At 49.0% G+C, this 21,071-nt stretch overlaps 2 protein-coding genes across 2 annotated transcripts; one reads left to right on the plus strand and one right to left on the minus strand.

The window, feature by feature from the left end:
• Positions 1-5,071: 5,071 nt before the first annotated feature.
• Positions 5,072-6,553, plus strand: UHO2_04567 (uncharacterized protein; the record flags this gene model as incomplete). Its single annotated transcript, XM_041558559.1, has 1 exon — positions 5,072-6,553. The coding sequence occupies one exon, from the start codon at positions 5,072-5,074 to the stop codon at positions 6,551-6,553; it is 1,482 nt and encodes a 493-aa protein (XP_041414493.1).
• Positions 6,554-6,842: 289 nt separating this feature from the next.
• Positions 6,843-9,968, minus strand: UHO2_04568 (putative KGD1 - alpha-ketoglutarate dehydrogenase; the record flags this gene model as incomplete). The annotated part of the gene is made up of 1 exon (XM_041558560.1): positions 6,843-9,968. The coding sequence occupies one exon, from the start codon at positions 9,966-9,968 to the stop codon at positions 6,843-6,845; it is 3,126 nt and encodes a 1,041-aa protein (XP_041414494.1).
• Positions 9,969-21,071: the final 11,103 nt, after the last annotated feature.

Consider the following 21,071-nt stretch of genomic DNA (forward strand, 5'->3'; position numbering starts at 1 on the left):
GGTACAAGAAACCGAAGCTCAAGCCATAGCAAGCAAGGTCAAAGGAGGAAGAAAGGGCAAGGCAACACAACTGCATGTCACTGATAATGAGGCCACCAATGAGTCAGACACCGAGGTGATCAACGACAACGCCGATGAAGAAACTGACTCTGACTCAGACCATGACAATGATGGCAAGCAATACAACTTTCATACCCTAGCAAAGCTACTTGAGCCAGTTCCAAAACTCACATCACACAACTACTATAGTTGGAGCGCCCATATCAAGTCTTTCCTATGATGTGTCCCCCATGCTATGAAGCATCTCGATGGAGCATATGACAAGAAACATCCCAAGTGGAACTGCATGTTCAATGATGCCTTAACGAATGCACTACACAGTACCATCGATACCACTGGAGAGTTTAACATAAATTACTTGATTCTTGACATCATCAGGGAACATCATACATTCAATAATGTATGGAAGAAGATTGAAAATGGACTCACCAATGATGCCACCACCATATCTTGTCGTATTGCATTGATTGCTCAGCTAGGAGAACTCAGGATGTACAACTCAGATGTATGAAAGCTCATCCAAAAAATAAGAACCATCCAAATGGAGAGCAGCTTACTGGGAAAGCCATTCGCTGATGACACCCTGTTTTCAAATCTACAAAAGTGCACCATCCGACACCCAATGTACAAAGAAACTGTTGCTACCATAAGCCAGCTTAGTTTCAGTGCCCTCACCACTGCCCTATCCATCTGGCAATCGGTGATTGAGAACAACCCTGCTTTGAGGGTTGATCCCCACCAAGCTAGTGCCAGAGTTGCCAGCAGCGATGACCAGAATGAGACACCTGGAGATGATGAGAAGGATGAAAAGGATGCTGACAGCACCAGTGCCAAGGTTGCCGCCAGACCCCAAAGGCTTCAATGTTGGGTCTGCAAAAGACCTGGACATGGGATCAGTCAATGCGATGCATCAGTGACTATACCAGAAAATTCTCCCCTTGCCAGGCTCAAATAGGAGATCTGGTGCTCCCTCACACATAGTTGGCCAAGCACTTTAGATTCAAAAGAGACTTCTCATTGGATCTTAGACTCAGGTGCCAGCTATCACATGGTAAATGACTATAGCATGCTCATTGGTCCGAGGACCTGCCGAAAGCGCATACTCACTGCTGGAAGCGAGGTTCTGGAAGCAACTGCTATAGGAGATGCTAGCATATCAACAAACACTGGAGATGTTCTTCTCCAAAATGTATTGTATGTTCAGCATCTCAATGTTAACCTATTGTCAACAAATTCTCTGACAGATGAAGGAGCACAAGTGATACTAGATTCAACCAGAGGGCAAATATACCTAGCAAATGGCATGTTACTCAAGATGACCAAGAATTGCGAGTGAGGACTTTTGGAGTTCCAAGGTGACACATGGCAGGAAAACGCAATGATCACATCAGCATCATTATTTGAAGGTGTTGATGAAGATTTCAAGTGTATTGAGAACAAAGTCAAGATATCTGAACAACAATTATGGCATGAGCATCTAGGCCATCCGGGCCAAGACAAAACGAGAGCCATCATCAACCATCTAAAAGGTGACCACCCAGCAAACCTAAATCCAAATGCCGCTTTGACATGTGAGCATTGCATCCGAGCTAAAAGCATGGCAGCTCGAATGGGTCAGGGTGGCAGAGAAAGGTCCATCTCTCTGCTTGACCTCATTCATATTGACTTGATAGTCGATTCATCGCATGCGACAGAGTACACATGCACTTTGGTCTTGATTGATGACCACAGCAAGTACATGTATGTATGACCTCTATTATGAAAGAGCCACGCTTTTAAGGAGCTAAAATCAATAATTGCATACCTAGAAACACAGGCAGGAAAGAGTTTAAAAGCAATATGGTCTGATCAAGGTACTGAATGGAGGAGCAATGATGCCCATGAATGGGCACATGATAAAGGCATAGAGTGGCAAATGACAGTAGGATATGATAGCAGACAGAATGGACATGTAGAAAGGATGAACAGGAGCATAAGTGAGAAGATGTGGGCCCTACTTATGCAGAGACAATTGCTGAAGAGGTTCTGGCTGTATGCAATATGGGCTGCAGTGTTCAAGATGAATCTCACCCCAAGTATAGATGGTGAGGTCCTGTATCAGGCTATGTTTGGGAGATCGCCAGAACAGCTTATGAAGCTTCTACATGTGTTTGGATGTTTATCATGGGTAAATATTCCTAAAGCTAAAAGAGACAATAAGAAGCTTGACCAATGGGCCATAGCATCCATATTCCTAGGATATAGTTTGGAGAGAAGAGGCTGGCTCTTCTACAGCCCAGATTATAGATCAAATATATTCTGGAGCAATTTGGCAAAGTTCATGGAGACCAAATGCTGGTCTGATAGGATGGAGTGGCAACCAGTGACTACACAGCCACCACCAGTGTTAACAAACAAGGAAGACTTTGGCGATCTGAGGTACACAGATGAGAACCTTTTGACAAGAGGGAAGAGGAAGCATTGCAGGAATACATGGACATGGATAATGTCAATGAAACAGATGGAGGATGGACCTCAGATGAAGTTGCCAAGGAAGTGATCGAACACAATACCATTGCCGATAGATGGAATGATAATAAACTTTATGGATTTATGGCAACCAATGACAATGAAAGAAAGAACCTGGACCCAACTGTTAGCGAGGTGCTATCCAGAGAAGATAAGAAACATTGGGAAGAAGCAATGTGTAAGGAGCTGGATGGGCTTAAGGCCATGGGCATGTGGGAAGTTGCCGATCTCCCGAAGGGTATGAACACCATCGACATGCATTGGGTACTAAAGATAAAGACAGATGCCAACCTAATCCCGACCAAGTTCAAAGCAAGGTTAGTGGCATGGGGCTTCACTCAAAGAGAGGGTATTGATTACACAGAAGTTTTTGCCCCTGTAGCACCTATCCAGTCAATTCGAGGAGTTCTAGCCATGGCAACTGTATGAGACTGGGAAGTAGATTGTGTCGATGTTAAACAGGCATACCTGAACTCGACATTACATCATAGTATCTTCTTAAAGCCACTGCTTGGAATGAAGGTACCCCCTGGAAAGGCCCTGAAGCTAATGAAAGGCCTATATGGATTAAAGCAATTGGGTAGAGAATGGAATATGGAGCTAGACTCACACCTATGAAAGATAGGTTTCTATTGCATGCCGAGCGCTCCATGCCTATACTCAAGAGGAACAGGTGATAGCATGACAATCATCACAGCCTAAGTAGATGACATGCTTATAACATCACCCAGTCATACAGAGGTAAGCTGCACTAAGGATGAGATAATGGCAAAATGGGGAACAGAAGATAAAGGACCTGTGAAGAAGTTCTTAGGCATAAGGATAGATTGAGACAGAATATGGAGAAGGATGACACTCGATCTAATGGCTTACATTAAGGCTATGGTGAGAAAGTGGCTACAAACAACTGATCTGAAGTCATGGGTACCAATGCAGAGCCTGATGGGTGTTACAGGTGGTGACAAGTGTGACTCATTGGCAGCAAAACAGTACCAAGAATTAGTTGGACAGCTTTTATGGGTATCTAACACAGCATGGCCCAACATATCATTCACCATAGGAACACTAGCAAGATACATGTCGAGCCCAACAAGCAATGCATGGAAGGCAGCATTACATTTAGTGAAGTACCTCAATCAAACCAGTGAATATAAGTTACTCTTCGGAGATGAAGCAAACAAACACTTGGGACAGCAAATTGTTATGTATACTGATGCAAATTGGGCATCGGACCCAACGAATGGATGAAGAAGCACATCAGGGGGAATAACATACATGTATGGGTGCCTGGTTAGCTGGAGATCACATGTTCAAAAGTGCATGGCATTGTCAGCAGTCAAGGCTGAATTTGTAGCTGCTTCAGAGGCAATGAGAGAGGCTCTTTTCTTCTCATACCTTCTCAGGGACCTGGGAGTTGAGGCCCATCCACTGACATTGCAGACAGACAGTCAAGGATGTATCCAGGTAAGCAAAGACCCCACCAAGCACTGGAAGTTGAAGCACATCAACACAAGGTACCACTTTGTCAGAGACCATGTTCAGGAAGGAGAAGTCAAAATTGATTTCATCGGGACAACAGACAACATTGCGGACATCCTCACAAAGCTGTTAAAGGGCTTGGCCACATCTCAGATTGCATGCCTAATAGGATTGATGATGCCATCAAGGGGGGGAGTTGAAGATGTGTCAGCATCCTAAACTGAATCACATGGTTCGCAGAGCACAAGCAAGACACTGGTGAGTCAGAGCTGCATGTCAACATGCATTGATATGCATGTGGGATATATAAGTACTTCAACAATAACACTCAGGAGATGGCAATGCTCAGGAGGTGACAACACAGGGGTGATATGAAGAATAGTTCATTATGATCTAGTATGGGCTGAAGATAGCAGTCAAGTATATATATGTTCACATTGTAGCACCTATCAATTAAAACACAACAACCATTATACACCTGAAAGGTTGAGCTTGCTAGTAGCTCCTAAACAGTCGCGTTTTACCTGTAATCTTCAACTGGAGGTCTGACTTGGCTTCGACTCATCCAAGAGCCATCCGAATTGCGCAAGGCGAGTAATGTTAGACCGACGAAAACTTACAAGCTTGGCCGAGGTCTTGAAGTTTCTTTGCAATTTTAAAGCTCGCCACCAAAAAGTGCAAATTGGTGCATAGGTGTTAAGTTGCAGTTGGAGTAGGCGATTTCCATTTTCCGCTTTCATCCAACTCACCAACACTGCCTTCTCCTCCTCCTTCTCCTTCTCCTCCTCCTCCTCCTTGGTACGGTCAACCACCTTGTTTTCCGCACGCTTCTCTGCTAGCATTGCTACTCCGAGCCGCTTCTGGACATCGACATCGACTAAAACAACCGAACCGAACCGAACCGAACCGAACCGCACCGCACCGCACCGCATCGCAAGCAATCGCCGTCACAAACCTCTCAAAGAGGCAGGCATGCGTTCTTGCCTCACCCCAACCCCGCTCGCAGCATACCCCTTCAGTCAAGATGTCAAACCTATTCAATAAATACGTCCGTGTACCCACTTCCTCCTCTGCTCCTCTACCCGTCAGCTCCGCCGATACTCGCTCTTCTCCCACAACAGGCTTCGGCCGCGCCCGCACAAGATGGGCACTAATCGCAACCGCCCTCGTCACCTTGTTGCTATTCTTCGCTTTCGCATCATCCAACTCTGAGACATCTGCATCTATAAAAGCCAAGGCTGGAGAATACGCACATCGTCTTCCTTGGTCTCCTCGACCCTCCTCACCCACTTCCACCAGCTCTTCCTCTGTGCTCAATGTGGACGGAAAGGAGTTCAACCGGTGGCTCAACGGTTCAGGTCGACCCGACCTCAGATATGACTCTCCCTTCAACCCCGAAGATTTGACCCTAACAGAAGACGAATGCGATGCATTCTTCCCTGGGCTATGGAAAGAAATCGATCGAAGTGTAGACTATTACACCGAACATCCCCTCACCGCTGAATATCTCGACAAGGTCTGCGACGATGGGATTTGGTCCCATGCTCGAGTTTTAATCCATAACAATCGCGTCTATCTCAAGTATTTCCAGCAATCAGCATTCACCCGCGTTAACTCGGCCTTGGCACTTTTGTTTCAGAGCGTGGTGGCGAGTAAGGAGAAGTTGCCTGATGCAGAGTTTTGTTTATCCGCCAATGATTGGGGTTCGATGGGCAAGTTTTCGCTTGACAGAGCGCCGTATCTGGAGGATTTATGGTTGATGCCTGATTACGGCTTTTATTCTTGGCCTGAACCTGGGATCGGCAGCTACACCGAACATAGGGAGAAGACGTTGGAAGTTGAAAAAGCCACACCATGGGAGAACAAGATTTCCAAACTATTCTGGCGTGGAGCAATGGGTGTTGGTACCGCCGACCGAAAAGCTCTCCTCGCTGCTGCATCCGATCATCCTTGGAACGACGTAAAACCTTTAGACTGGGGTAATCGCGACGGATTCGTGACAATGGAAGACCATTGCAAATGGAAATTCCATGCCTTTCCCGAAGGTATGACCTATTCAGGCCGTTTGCGCTATCTCCAAAACTGTCGTTCGGTCATCGTAACTCATGAACCCAGGTGGATCCAACATTGGACACATCTTTACAATCCCGACCCCACTTCTCCGGACCAGAACATAGTTTTTGTCCCAGAGTACAAAGGTGATCAACCAGGGACCGAGGTCGAAGACGACAGAGGCCAGGTATTTCGCGATACAACGTGGATGCGCCTACCCGAAGTAATGCAAGAATTGCTACGCGACGACGACAAGGCGAAAAGAATAGCAGACAACCAATGGCGTTTCTTCCGGGAGAGGTATGTTAGTCCAGCTAGTGCAGCTTGCTACTGGAGAAAAGCGATCAAAGCTTATGCGGGCGTACAGAGGTACAGTGTCAACTATACGGGCACAGAAACTAGTTATGAAAGTTTCATTCTGCTGGGCAGTAAGTTGAAGGCTATTGCTCGCTAACTCTACCTTTTACAGGATAGTAATCGTTTATGCATCTTGGTTGCAATCGCAATTGTCTTATCCGATCCAAGTAGGTGCGTGTTGTACGAGAGAGCCATGTGTTGAACAACTAGAGTGACAGCGAACTCAAGCATATCGTGCTCGTTCCATTCTATCCTGACCGCAAGCACAGACCCGATCGCCATCTGCACGCTCAAACGTCGAGAGATGATAAGAAACTAGAATTCAAACGAGACAAAGGAATGCTATAGAAGTATAGAAAGAGCCTACAGCACCTCCACCACGCAGATTAGAGATGCTCATCAGAAGCCTTCCTCTCCAAGTCGAACGCATCGCTCAAGTACGCCTCAACCTCGGCCTTATGAGCGACCTTGCTACCCGTTGCCACCGAACTGCTAGGAGGCCTACTTGCAAGAATCACAATATCATTCTTATGATGTTGCGTGTGTCTACAAGCGGTCCTCAACCTGGGCTGCAAATAACTCCAAGCACCATTGTTCAACGGTTCTTCCTGACAGAAGACCAAGTCGGCGTTAGGGTACTTGTCAAGTGCTTGGACTACTGCTTCGTAGTGCAATGGTGACAACTGCTCGATCCTCGAGATAGCGACATCTTTGATGTTGTTCTCCCTTCTGTGCTTGAGGAGTTCGAAGTAGGTTTGGCCGAAAGTAAGGATATGACGTTTGATCTGGTCAGCAGGCACCAGTTGGTCCTTACCATCCGTGGCGTGAGGGTCGGGGATGAACCTCTGGAAACCAGTTCCAGGGAGCAAGTCTTCAAGATTGGATCGAGCCTCGGGATGACGCAAAAGAGATTTGGAAAAGAAGTTGACCAAAGGTTTACGGAAGTCTCTGTGAACCTGACGACGAAGAACATGGAAGTAGTTAGCCGGGGTAGTGCAGTACACTACCGCCATGTTCGAGTCTTGGTGCTGCCTATTGCTCTTCTCCGGAGTAGGGAATTTGAAAGGATGATCATCACAAAGCTGCAAGAACCTTTCAATACGAGCGCTCGAATGTTCGGGTCCCTGTCCATCATATCCATGAGGCAAGTTCAACACCAATCCAGTCCTCTGCAACCATTTCCTCTCCCCCGAGGCAATAAACTGATCAATGATGCACTGGGCGTTGTTGGCAAAGTCACCAAACTGAGCTTCCCAGATGGTCAAGTTCTGAGGTGAAACCAGGGAGAAACCCAATTCGAAACCCATGCATCCGAACTCGGAAAGAGAAGAGTTGCAAACAACAAAAGGTGCCTGACCCTCGCCAACATGCTGAAGAGGAGTGTAGGTGCCCTCGTTCTCCTGGTCGTGCAAAACGGCATGACGCTGAGAGAAAGTACCTCGTTCCACATCCTGTCCCGAAAGACGAACGTAGTTGCCCTCAAGAGCAAGCGAACCGAAAGCAAGAGCTTCACCCGTGCTCATATCGATGTTCTTACCCTCCTCGACCGTCTTGAATCGCGTCTTCAAGATACGGCCCAAGTTGCGGTGAACGGTGAAATCCTGAGGGTAAGACGAAACGGTCTTGCCAATGTGCTTGAGAGTCTCCTCTTTAACACCGGTATCCTTGTGATCGAGGATCTGCTCACGAAGCTCCTTTGGAGAAGGGAAACCTTCCCAGGCACTCGAGAGCCATTCGCGCTCCTCGGGCTTGTAGCTCTTGCTCTTGTCGAAAGCTTCTTCGAGCATGCTCCACACCCACTTCTGGTGCTCTTCGATGTCGGACTTGGTGAAGCTGCCTTCCTCGACAAGACGAGCGGCGTACTTGGTCAAGGTAGGGTCCTGTTTGGCGATGGCGGCGTACATTCGGGGCTGAGTGAACGAAGGCTGGTCGGTCTCGTTATGTCCGTGACGTCGGTAGCAGACAAGGTCGATGACGACATCCTTCTTGAAAGTGGCACGCCAGTCAGCTGCAAGCTGGGAAACAAATGTGACAGCCTCGACGTCGTCACCGTTGACGTGGAAGATGGGAGCATCGATCGACTTGGCAATGTCCGAAGGGTAAGGAGTGGATCGAGCGAATCGAGGGTCGGTGGTGAAACCGATCTGGTTGTTGACGACAATGTGAATCGTACCACCGGTGGCGTAGTTGGGCAAGTTGTACATACCCATGGTCTCGTAAACGACACCCTGTCCGGCGAAAGCAGCATCACCGTGCATCAAGAGAGCCATGGACGACGTGTGCTGGCTGTCCTTAGCAAAGTCTTGCAAAGCACGAGTTTTACCGAGAACGACAGGGTCCTCAGCTTCGAGATGCGAAGGGTTGGCAACGAGGGAAAGAGCCACCTTCTTGCCCGAAGGAGTAGGTCGAACGTAGTTGGCACCGAGATGGTACTTGACATCTCCTCCACCCTCTCCGTCGTCCTGCTTGCCGGCAAACTGGTGCAAGATAGCCTCGATGGGTCTGCGAATGACGTTGGCAAGCACGTTGAGACGACCACGATGGGGCATACCGATGGTGACGCTCTCGACACCGTGCTCGACAGATCGGTCGATCAAAGTCTTGACACCGGGGATGAGCGACTCACCACCCTCGAGACCGAAACGCTTCTCGTTAGGGTACTTGGAGGCAATGAAACGCTCAAACGAGTCGGACCAAATCAAACGATCGAGGATAGTGCGCTTCTCCTCGACAGAGTACTTGAAAGGCTCGGGGGTCTCGATGCGCTCACGGAGCCAGTCGCACTTTTCGCGATCAGGGATGTGAACGTACTGAACGCCGATGGGGCCACAGTACATGCGCTTGCAGGCATCGATGATCTCGCGAATGGTGAGTTCCTGAATGCCTTGGTTGACAAAGTTGGGGAGGAGACCGGGACCAAGACGCATCTTGCGGTCAAGGTCGCTCTCGGACCAACCGTAGTGCTCAATCTTGAGCTCCTCGGGGACGTTGGGGTCAAGATCGGGGTCCAAGATGCCAAGCGGGTCGAGGCGGGCAATGCGGTGACCACGGACCTGGTAAGCTCGGACAAGGAGCTGAAGCTTGAGGTGGTCATCGACGGCCTGAGTGGAGCCGCTGAAGCCAGAGACATCAACAGGAGGAGCCTCCATGGGAAGAGGCATCAAGGTTGGTGGAGCACGGAAAGCTTGCTCGCTGGGAAGACCGTTTGCGAGACCGGTAAAGTAGACATGCCAAGAAGCGTGAACGGAAGAGGGGTCCTGCTTCCATCGCTTGTGCATCTCCTCGGCATAGTAGGCATTGGTGGTGTTGATGAAGGTGTCGCTGCCAGAGGGAGCGTTGGGCTGGGCAGGGGCAGGACTAGCCTGATGCTTTTGGGTAGAGGACTGGTAGTATCGAAGCGAGGCAACGTTGAGAGCGGCAGGTTTTGCAATACGAGCCGAGGCGGCGGAAGCAAGGGTGGAAGCCCTCCACGCGGCACGAGGCAAGGATGGCGAAGTGATGCTTCGCAGCATGTTGGCGAATGGAGCTTGGAGCTAGAGCAGACCAGGCAGGTGTCGCTTTCTAGCGGTGTTGCTTGTTTTTTTCCTGGAGAGTGGTAAGCGAAGATCGGTGACGACGACCAGAACGACTTGGAAGGCGACGCACCAAGAGTCGAAGCAAGCGGGAAGGATGCAGGACAAAGACGAAGCGTGAAGAAAAAGGAGAAGGTGGTGGTGAGAGGAAAGGGATGGAGTGGCGTAGGAGAAAGCAAGGAAAGGCGTCGACGAATGAGGAGACGCTTGAGTTGTGGAGAAATTCGACAACGACGAGCTCAAGCTTGCCCAGCCAAGCCCGGCCCGAGTCAGCCAAGACGTATCGTACGAATGGATAGATGCTCTTTTTTCCAATGGTGAGCAAAGCGGGCACGTGACCAACGGCCAACACTCCATTTCGTCGCAAGGCTTTGAGCGGATCGCGTTGTCAAGCAGCCATAACTGAGCCTTGAAAATGAGAACAGAAACTGGCGCCCGATTTGAGCCGAGAAAAGCATAGCACACCAAGAGCAGACAAGGAAAAGGCGGGAGCGATAACTTGGGCTCTTTTCCCAAGTCGCAACCAGGGCGAAATGTTGTTCTTAGCAGCTCAATTCACCGCTCATCTGCTTCGGACAACGAGTCAGGCAGGAGTCGACCAAACTCACTCGTCCTGCTCCAGGTCAAGATGTCTGTGTTGGTTCTGCTTAAGTTCCGTCGGCCAAGTTCGATGGTAAGTGAGCGGAATGTTTCTTCCTGTGTTGCTGGCTCGAGAGCCCTTTGCCCCTTGGCCGCGCACCGAGACTTGCGCTCACTCTCAAACCACACAAAACGACAAACCGCGATGCGTTTTCACGTTTAATCTTTCGATTTGGAGTCCGATCAGCTCCTTGACCAGCCTGATCTGGTTGAAGTGCAGCAGCTCAATTTGATACATACTCGCTTTGTAGTGTCTTCTTTGGCGGGGGCTAGCATTTAGCGTGCTTGGGTGTCACAGGGTCTGCGCAGTGTCAGCGGTCGCGTGCCTGAGACCCAAAATCTGTACTAAAAGTCAATTACAATCAATCTCGGCAAGATCTATTGTAACAGCCTTCTATAATTATTCTTGCTGGAATCTGTCATAGGAGCCTTCTATGACTCTTCCCACTTGAATAGGTTGTAACTAAAGGTTATCATGATTCTTGACTAACTGCTGTGGACACTCCATCTGGAGGTAGCTTGGCACAATCAAAGTCCAATAGTCTCCTGTAACTGACACCAAGGTCTGGTGCAAATGTGTTTGTCTCGACACAGGTGTCCAGTGTGTTGATGGTTTGCTTGAGTTGAGTGATCCTGTCATAGGACCGCATGCACAGGAGGATCTGGAAGCATATGAGGAGTGGTGCAGGAATCGTCAGATCAGGCCAAATGAGGGTCCAAAAGCCAAATCCATTGAGATCAGTAGTAGAGAGGTCCTACAACAGATCCCACTCAAATTGGTAAGAGCAGGAGCTTACAGCAAAACCCACCAGAATCAGTAGTATCATGATCATATGACAGATCTCACTGAAACCAGCAAAAGGACATCAATATCATGGATGGGTGGCAAGGACATCTGGGTCTGCCACAAATGAAGCAGGGGACCTGCTTGGTAAATGAATCCAGGGCTGGAGATGGGAGAAATGAAAGGGGGTGTGAACTGTTGCTCACATGAGGTGGGAATGACCCCTGTTGATGATGAGACAACACAAGGACTGTCCATCCACAGGAAGCACGAGACACGGTGCTGATGAGCAGCACTGCAGGATGGATAGAAGGAAGAAGGGACAAGGAGGAGGAGGAGCAGTGCTGAAGAGGCGTTCCAGAAGCGGGAGCAATGTGTCATGGGCCTGGATGCGCAGAAAACAGGAAGATCCATTGATTCATATGAAGGTAGTGCAGGAATCGAGGGATCGGGCAGATCATGGGACTTGCAGAAGTATTCACCAAGATCTGTGGAAGAAACAGCTCTATGGCAGATCTCACCAGGATTGGCAAGAGCCAAGATGGTATCACAAATTATGCTGGGATCTGTAGTAACAAAGTTTAGATGACATGTTCTGCAGAGTTGAGGGGCAAGGATGATTGTACAACAGATTTGGCATAAAACTACATGGCAAGGACATTCGGGGTTGCCACTGGATGAGGTAGGTGTCAGTGGTCATGCACCCAAAACCTGATATCTGTAATAGAGTTGCATCTATTACAAATTCTGTCAAGATATGTGACAATGCTTGGGGTATTGCAATTCTTGGTGAGATATGTAGTAGAGGCATCTCTATCACTTTTCTTGCTTGGAAATGCAGTAGTGGTTTTGCTATTGCAGGTTTCAACTGACTGCTGTGGACACTCTGTCCAGAGGTAGCTCAGCATGATCAATAACTGGTATGAACTGGTACTGACACCAAGGTCTGGTGTAAGAGATATGTTTGGTGGCACTGACACAAGTGTCCAGTGTATCAACTGTATGCTTGAAGTGATCCCTGGACTGCAGTGGACAACTGCCTTCAGTTCTATCTTTATCCAGACTGCTGGTTTGCTATGAACTGCCTTCAGACATCAGTGAGCAGTGATACAACACATGTGCTACAATGGAAGCAACCTATTGAGATTGCAACTTGCTGACAGAATACTAATGTATACTTATGTGTAAAGCTATAACTAGTAATGTATGGTGTAGAGTGGATGGGGATCCACTCACTTGCTATGATGAGGAGCATGGTTATATAACCATCCCTGTGATGTTGCCTGTGACACTGCTCCTTCCCTGAGGGCCTTGTCAACTCTGCTCCTCCTCCTTGTCCTTCCTATCCTGTCCATCCTCCTGGTGCTGTTTCTTTACCGCTTCTCTCGCTTTGTGCAGACAGATGGTTCTTGTGCTACTTCATCATCATCAGGGGTCAGTCCCACCTCATCTGAGTGGCAACTTGCATCTGTTCATTACCCTCCTGTCATTAGCACCCATCTGTTTGCATCGATTTCATTGTCGTGCAAGGTCCCTACTTCATATGGTGGCAACTGTCCTCCCTTGTACAGTATCCTCCCCTTGTCGTATTGGCGATGGGGTGCCTCCCTGACCGATTCTCGTGAGACCTGTCATACTCAGCATGATATTGCTGTCACAGGGTCAGCAGGCCAGCGCAAGAGAGTGCGCCAAATTGATCAATGGCAGTCATGGGAATGTCATGCAATGGAGCAATGTATGAAGGGTGCGCAATGGATCAATATATGGAGGGTGCGCCAGATTGATCGGTGCCAAACCATCAGGGATCAACAAGATTAATCGGGCTGGCAGTGCATATGAATTATGAGATCGATCGAATCCTGGTGTCAGGGGTCGCATGCCTGAAACCTGAGATCTGTGGTAGTATTGATACTATCACCAATTCTGTCGAGTTATGCAACAGTGCTAATGGTATTTCGATTCCTAGTGAAATATGTGACAGAGCCATCTCTGCTGCTACTCTTGTTGGAATCTGTAGTTGTATTGATGTTATGACAGATTTCGACTGACCACTGTGGACACTCCATCCAGAGGTAGCTTGGCATGATCAAACTATGATATGACTCTAAGTGAACTTGATGTTGACACCAATGGTCTGGTGTGAGTATGGATTGATGATGCCAACACAAGTGTCCAGTGTGTCAACTAACGCTTGAAGTGATCCCCAGACCACAGTGGATGACTGCCTTCAGTTCTATCATTATCTGGACTGCTGGTTTGCTAAGAACTGCCTTCGGATGTCAGGAAACAGTGATACAACACACATGCTTCAATGAGGAGCAATCTATTGATTACTACTATACTGACTATAAACTAATGATACTTATGCTTAAAGTAATACTAGTTGTTATGATATGAGTAGAGTGGATGAGGATCCACTTGACCATTTGTGACAAGAAGGTATGACTATATATCTCTTCATAGTGTTGCCAGTGACACTGCTCCTGCTCTCTCTCTCCAGAGAGTACCCTCTTTGTCGAGTACAGTACAGGGATCCCCAAGGAGGCCCCTCCTCTGTATCGAGCCTTGTCCCTCCTGTCTTTCCTGAGCTGTGTCAACTTCATTGACACTGCTCCTCCTCTTCATGTCCCTCTCGCTGGTGTCCTTTACACAGCTCTCCTTCCTTTGACCAGCAATGGTTCTCTTTTACTCCTGTCCTGTGGGCCCCTGAGTGGTAACCGACTGCGTGTCACTGAGCTCAGTCCCTCTCGCATGTGAATCATCATATGGACATCCTTACTACCGATCTCCACAGAATCTGCCACATGATCTCGCTTGCTGCAGATTCTGGTGGGATTCATGATATCGACAATGCTTGTGCCGATTTCACTGTGTTCTGCCATAGAGCTGATCCTACTGCCAATCTCAGTGAACTCTGTCACAGCTCCTACAATCTACCCGATTCCATGATTCTTGCACTACCTTCATATGAACTTCGGTCTTTCCTCGTTCTGTGCACCCAGGCCCATGACACCTGGGTTCCAGATTAATCTCATGGGGATCGGTTGGAATCAGTCAGATCAGCATTCCTCAACAAGTCGGCCAATACAAGCAAGTACTAGGAGACTCAGGAAGGAAGGTACTGGCATCAGAAGGAGAGGCACTCAGAGATAACCATAGGAGGGAGCAGGGGACTGAGCTCAGTATCACACAGACAGTTACTGCTTGAGGGGTGCATGTGTAAAGTCACACAGGCCCAAGCACAGGGGTGACCACATGACCAAGGGATTTGGTCATGAGGTTCAACAAGTGGCTAAAGGGATTCACAAGACAAGGTCAAGAAGGAGCTGTGTCAAAAGGGGTCATCACACATCATCAGGCAGAAGGAGAGCATGAAGGTGAGAGGGCAGTGTTGCATAACCCTTACACTGTGCAAATGGTAGGGGCACAGTATCAATGGGATTGATGCCAGCAGGACAAGACAGTGTTGAACAGGGGACAAAGGCCCCTCAGGAGGAGCAGGATAGGTGTCGTGGGCAACACCAATCAAATGCATAAATACTCTCACTCTACCATAGCATATGAGTGGAGCCCCATCCACTCTATACTCTATCTACTTACTTACTCGACTCTTAGTTTCGTACCATTGCAATAGCAGTGCTCTTGCAATGACCCTCAAATGTGTGTGTTGTATCACCATTAGGCATCAACTGTAGGCAGTGTTCTTCAACACTTGTGGTCCAGTCCCTTGCTGTAGGCAGTGTTGCTTGACACCTGCAGTCCAGTCAGTTATTGTAGGCAGTGACTCACACCTGTGGTCCAGTAACTCCTGTCCTCTGTAGGCGATTAGCATATTGCAGTCCAGACAACATCCAAGAGCATTATCAACAGTACTATGAACACTCGTACTGTAGGAGAGGGTGTATCACTCACTCACCAACAAACAGCATTCATGCTGCGCAACCTCTGAACAGAGGGCGGTCAGCCGAGACTTACCAGTCAGAGACGTCTGGTTACATTTAAGTCGAAACATATCGAGTAGACCTTACTCAATCAACCTCATCTATACTGAACAAGTAACACCCAAAACTAGTCTCTGGCGCGCGACCGCTTACAATTGCAATCCCCACTGAACTCTGTGGTAACGGCTTTGTTCCTGCTGATCCCGGCGAGTTATGCTATAGGATCATTTCTCCTACTGATCCCAGCAAACTATGTCATAGACTTGTTTCTCCTACTGATCTCGGTGAATTCTCCCTTAAGCTCTCATGTAGCCTGATCCTGCGATTCCTGTGCTCCTTCATATGACTTCAACTTCTTCTTTCCTCCTGCACATCTGGCTCCTATGACATTACCCCCCTCTTAAGAGCTGAGCTCTGTCGAGGCCAGTCTTGCATCATGTCTGCATTACATGACCCCCTCCCTCCCCTGCCATCCAACTCTTTCCCAAGATGGTGACCTCTCCATACCAAACTCGCTCCAAGACTGTGGTGAGCACACCTCATCCCAAGGTGACTGCAGCTCCCTCTCATCGGTGTCGGATCATGGTCTGGCTCTGTTCACACAAGGGTCCTGTTGCAGGCACCAGCCCTCCTGCTTCTCCCATTCCAGCCCGTGTGGCCGATCCCCTTGCTTCTCCAGTGGCTCTTTCGCCACTGGAGCCTCTTTTCTTGGGGATGGATGATGACACCATCATCCCCAGTCCCCTCCCCTCCCCCTTCTTGGCATGCGCTGTTCCCCCCCTGTGGGGAATGACTATTCCCCAACCTCTCTGGAGGTTGACTTATACATGGTGGATGCAAGACATCCTGCAGTGGAGATGATGATGCCAGAGCATCAAGCCACCTGGGAGGCCAAATTGGCTTGGACTCCTACCCTGCCTCCAGATGCCAATGACATTGTGGATGCTGTCTTGGTGTTGGCTCAGGCTGCCACGCTGGAGTATTGTCCCAACATGCAGCCTCTTACCCCTCCTCCCCACTGGGTTGGTTGTTGGACCCCCCCACCTCCTCCTCCCAACCATCATCTCCCAATGAATGGTGAGATTGCTGGTTGGGCTGAGCAGTTTGTGGTGGTGGACCTGGTGGCCCAGATTGCAGATTGCCACTTCCCACTTGATTGGGATGTGCCTATCGGCTCTCTTCCGGAGCGCCACCTCCACTGCTTGGTGATGCTGTGGTTGACTGAGGGCTGTATGCCCTGGCCCAGCTGGCAATGTTGCTGCTGTTTCAACCTGGGAGTCCCATAAGTATCTCCTGCTCCTTGGTTTTCCTTTCTCTGCTGTTACTGACTTTCCCCTCTTTGTTTTCCAGTTGTTTTGCCTCTGCTTTCACCAATCTGTTTGGTGAGCAACACAGGATCCCCTGTGCCTGCACTCACTGCTATCTGGCTGGTTTGGGGCACTGTGAATGTACCTTCCCTGCCCATCTGGGCATGGAGCACTGGGGAGACAGGACTCCCAGCTTACAGCCTTGTGGTTCACATCAAACCAAGCAAGCCCACTTAATGGTAGCAGATGGATATGGTCCTGGGTTCATTTGGTTGGAGGAACAAGTGTTGGACCCTGTCATGACTCCCAGGCAGGTTATGGCCATGCAAGTTGTGTGGCACTTGCCCAACCCTTCTCTGGTGAGTTCAATCTTACAGACCTTACAAGTCTTCATGGCCCACCACAACAACTTGTATTCTGAACATCAACTGCATGAGTTGGTGATGGTGTCTGGTGGGTCCCAGACCCTCTCAACCATTGGGTGGCTCCCACGGTTGAAGAACAAGTGGCTCGTTCGGTTCTGGCTCCCCCTCCTGTTCCCTCAGACTATGTCGACATGTAGTGACATAGCTGTCATGGGACAGGATGTGCAGAAATCAGGAAGATCCATCAAGACATATGAAGGGAGCACAGGAATTGAGGAATTGGGCAGATCATAGGACTTGTAATAGAGTCCATTGAAATCTGTAGGAGAAGCAGCTTGTCATGGGCCTGGATGCTCAAGAAGCAGGAGGGTCATGGGTTCATATGGACGGAGCACAGGTATCGAAGACCTAGTCGATACCAGTAGAGAGCATGGTCGTAGTGCAGTCTCCATGGAGACCATGGACTCCTATGGATTCACATGCAAAGGAGCACTGAGCCCATATGCGAGGAGGACCAGGCACAGCCACGAGGAGGACCAAGCTCAAAGAGCAGGCGCAGCCATGAGGAGGACCAAGCTCAGATGGTTACCACTCAGGGGCTCGAGAGACAGGAAGTCGACACAGGTCATGAGGAGGAGGAGCAGTGTCGAAGGAGTCGACACAGGTCATGAGGAGGAGGAGCAGTGTCGAAGGAGTCGACACAGGTCATGAGGAGGAGGAGCAGTGTCGAAGGAGTCGACACCACTCAAGAGGCACAGGGGTGCCAAGCAGGAGAGGCCCCTGAGCAGTACTCGATGAAGAAAGTACTCTCTGGAGAGAGAGCAGGAGCAGCATCGCTGGCGATGCTGTGAAGAGGTATATAACCATGCTTTCTCATCATCATAGGTCAAGTGGATCCCCATCCACTCTACTCACCATACAACTAGTCAATACTTTAGAAACACAAGTACTCATTAGTTACAGTCAGCATAGCAGCAATCTATCAAGGTTGCTCCTCATCGTAGTGTGTGTGTTGTATCACCACTACCTGACGTCCGAAGGCGCCCATAGCAGGTTAGCGGTCCGGATATAGATAGAACCGAAGGCAGTAGTCCACTGCGGTCCGGGGATCACTTCAAAGCATCAAGTCAACACACTGGACACTCGTGTTGACGCCACCAACCTTATCACCAACACCATCAACCTCATTATCATTGACATCACCAATCTTATCATCAACACCATCAACCTCATTATCATCGACATCACCAATCTCATCACCAACACCATCAACCTCATCATCATCAACACCCACACCAGACCTTGGTGTCATCATAACATTGATATTGATCGTGCCGAGCTACCCCTGAACGGAGTGTCCACAGAGGTCAGCCGAAACCTACGATAGTATATACAACAAACGCCACCTGCTGTCACTGCACAACTTGATAGTCACCGAGTATCTCGAGACAATAGCTGTCGCACAGTTTGATAGTCACCGAGTATCTCGACAGACCGACCTGGGTTTCAGGCGCGAGACCCCTGACAGATGGCAGTATGTACTGCCTTTGGATGGTGTCAAGTAGCTGTGATACAACACACATGCTATATTAGAAGCAATGGCCTGCAATTGCAACTTGTGATGGAACTACTAAGTATATGATATGGTAAAGATATAGCTAGTAAGGTGTAGAGTGGATGAGGATCCACTTGACTACTATGACAAAGAGAATGTATGGTTATATAGATATTCTTGCAGTGCTGCCTGCAACACTGCTCTTGCTCTACTCAGGAGGCATAGGGTCTCCTTTGGCACAGCCCTTCCTCCTCTTGTCTCTCCTATGGCCCTTGTCTCTCTTAGGGTGTATACTCTTTGTTGACACTGCTTCTCCTGCTCCTTGGGGGTTGAGGTTGAGGAGACCCAGTGCTGTTTCATTGTTGATAGGGGTTGCTCCCACCTCCTCTGAGTGGCAGGGTGCACCCTCTTTCATCTGCTCCAGCTGACAGTGTCCATCCCCTTATGCCAAGTTCATTGTCACATAGGGCCCTTCCTTCATCTGGGTGGTGGGCTCTAACTTTCCATGCCCCATTGTCCTTCTATTGGTAGGGGTCATCTGGCCCCCTCACCTTGGTCATCTTCTCCTGGGTGGTGTGTTTTGTGAGATTGGTGTAATTAGCCCCCTTGACTTGGTTTTGTTGAGATCTGTCATACAGCCCTTGTTCTGCTGATCCCAATGAGTTTGATCATAAGGTCTATCTTCTGCTGATCTTGACAAACTCTGTTGAAAACCACTTATTTGCCTGATTCCACAATTCATGCAGATGTCACTTCTTCCTTCTGTGTACCTTGTCCTATGACACAGTGCCTCTGCTGCAGTCTGGCCCTTCCCATCTGTAGGTGATAACTCTATTGTGGTCCAGATACCAGAGCGCGATTTTTCTGGCTTGTGCAACCTTCAGGTGGCCTGCTTCCTTGGTGCCTGGTTCACCATGCTTGCCCAAGCATTGAGACCTTGGCAGAGCGATGCTGAAAAGTATCAACATCTTTGTGTTCTCAATTGGTTCGAACCAGCCATCCATAGCAATGCTAGAGGGTGTCAGAAGCTCCAGACAGCAGCGTTTTTTTTTTTTTTTTTTTCCTTCCAATTCTCGCCTGTGGTTGGGAGGCAGACCAGGAAGGCGCAGCAAATCAGCAGATTCGAAAATCCAATGGCATGCCGCTCAGCAGCGGCTGCCATTTTCAGAGTGTTAGAGCTGCACGAGCTGAACAATGTAAATTGTCGGAGCTTTGTTCTTTGACTCGCACGAGCAAAGAGACATGAACCGAATTGTTGGCGCCTTGGCCTTTTGAATTGCTATTTGAAATGGTATTTGGATTGCTATTTGAATTGCTGCTGCCGAGACGTTACGTCATAGAGGCAATTTGCTGTTGAGATTGGAATCAGGCTAAGGAGGCTAAGAAGGCTGTGCGGAGAGGAGAGTTGGAGAGCATGTAACTTGACGGTGTGGTTGCCTGTCTGGCAGGCGAACCTGGCGCGCTCGGCTGCCTTTTAGCGTTGCCCGCAATCTCACGGTTGGCGCGTCATTTCTGTGAAATTGCGAAATTCACGCTGCTGTGGTGCTGAGCGTTAAGGGAGTGTGGCGAAAAGTGGCAGAGAGCTCAGTCGGAGGAATAGAGTGAGAGACTCTCTCTCATAAACCCTTGCTCTTGGCCCTCCTTGGCTCCCCCTCTTGGCGCCCTCTTACGGCTCCTTGTTCTCCTCCTCCACCTTGTTCTCCTCATCATCGCCTCCGACTTCCACTTCAATACTCTCTTCCACATCTGCTCTTCCACATCTGCTCTTCCACATCTGCTCTTCCACATCTGCTCTTCCACATCTGCTTCTTTGCTTTGCTCGACCGCCACTTTGCACATCTCCTTACCTTTCTCCACTGGATACTCTTGCCGCTTTGCGTTTCTCGGAAAACGATCGCCTGCTTCGACCTGTCTCCACATCTCTTTCTGCCACCCGCACCGTTGGCAGCCATCATCCCACATTGCGACTGCTGCAAGATCATATATATACACCTTAGCGTCCGCACGTCACGCAATTCACAGTCTCGACCTACTGCACCCTTACTTGCCACATCTTGTTGCCTTGGCTCTACATTGCATCTTCTGCTGCCTCTCTTGGCCCTTCTCAACCCGATCTCCCATCGCATACCCCGACCATATCACTCTCTCCTCTCTTCTTCAACTCAGCATCCCTTGCTTCCCGCCTTGTTCCCGGATCAGCCCTCTCTGTAGCTTTACTTTAGCCCATCTCAATACACAGCATCATCAACACTCCTCCAGCTGCTCATGTTGTAAATCCGCCCACCCATCTCCGGTCTATCTCATTAGAAAGCAAACGATATCGACGTCATGCTACTCTTCTAATTCAAACCCTCGATAACCGCTACCACTCTGGACTCCTATCAGCTTCCCTTCCACCTATTCTCATTAGCATCGCCATCTAGCGATCACCAACAACTTTTGCAAAAACATG

The sequence above is a fragment of the Ustilago hordei genome, assembly GCF_900519145.1.
Source record: "Ustilago hordei strain Uho2 genome assembly, contig: UHO2_contig_09, whole genome shotgun sequence".
Lineage (NCBI taxonomy): Eukaryota > Fungi > Basidiomycota > Ustilaginomycetes > Ustilaginales > Ustilaginaceae > Ustilago > Ustilago hordei.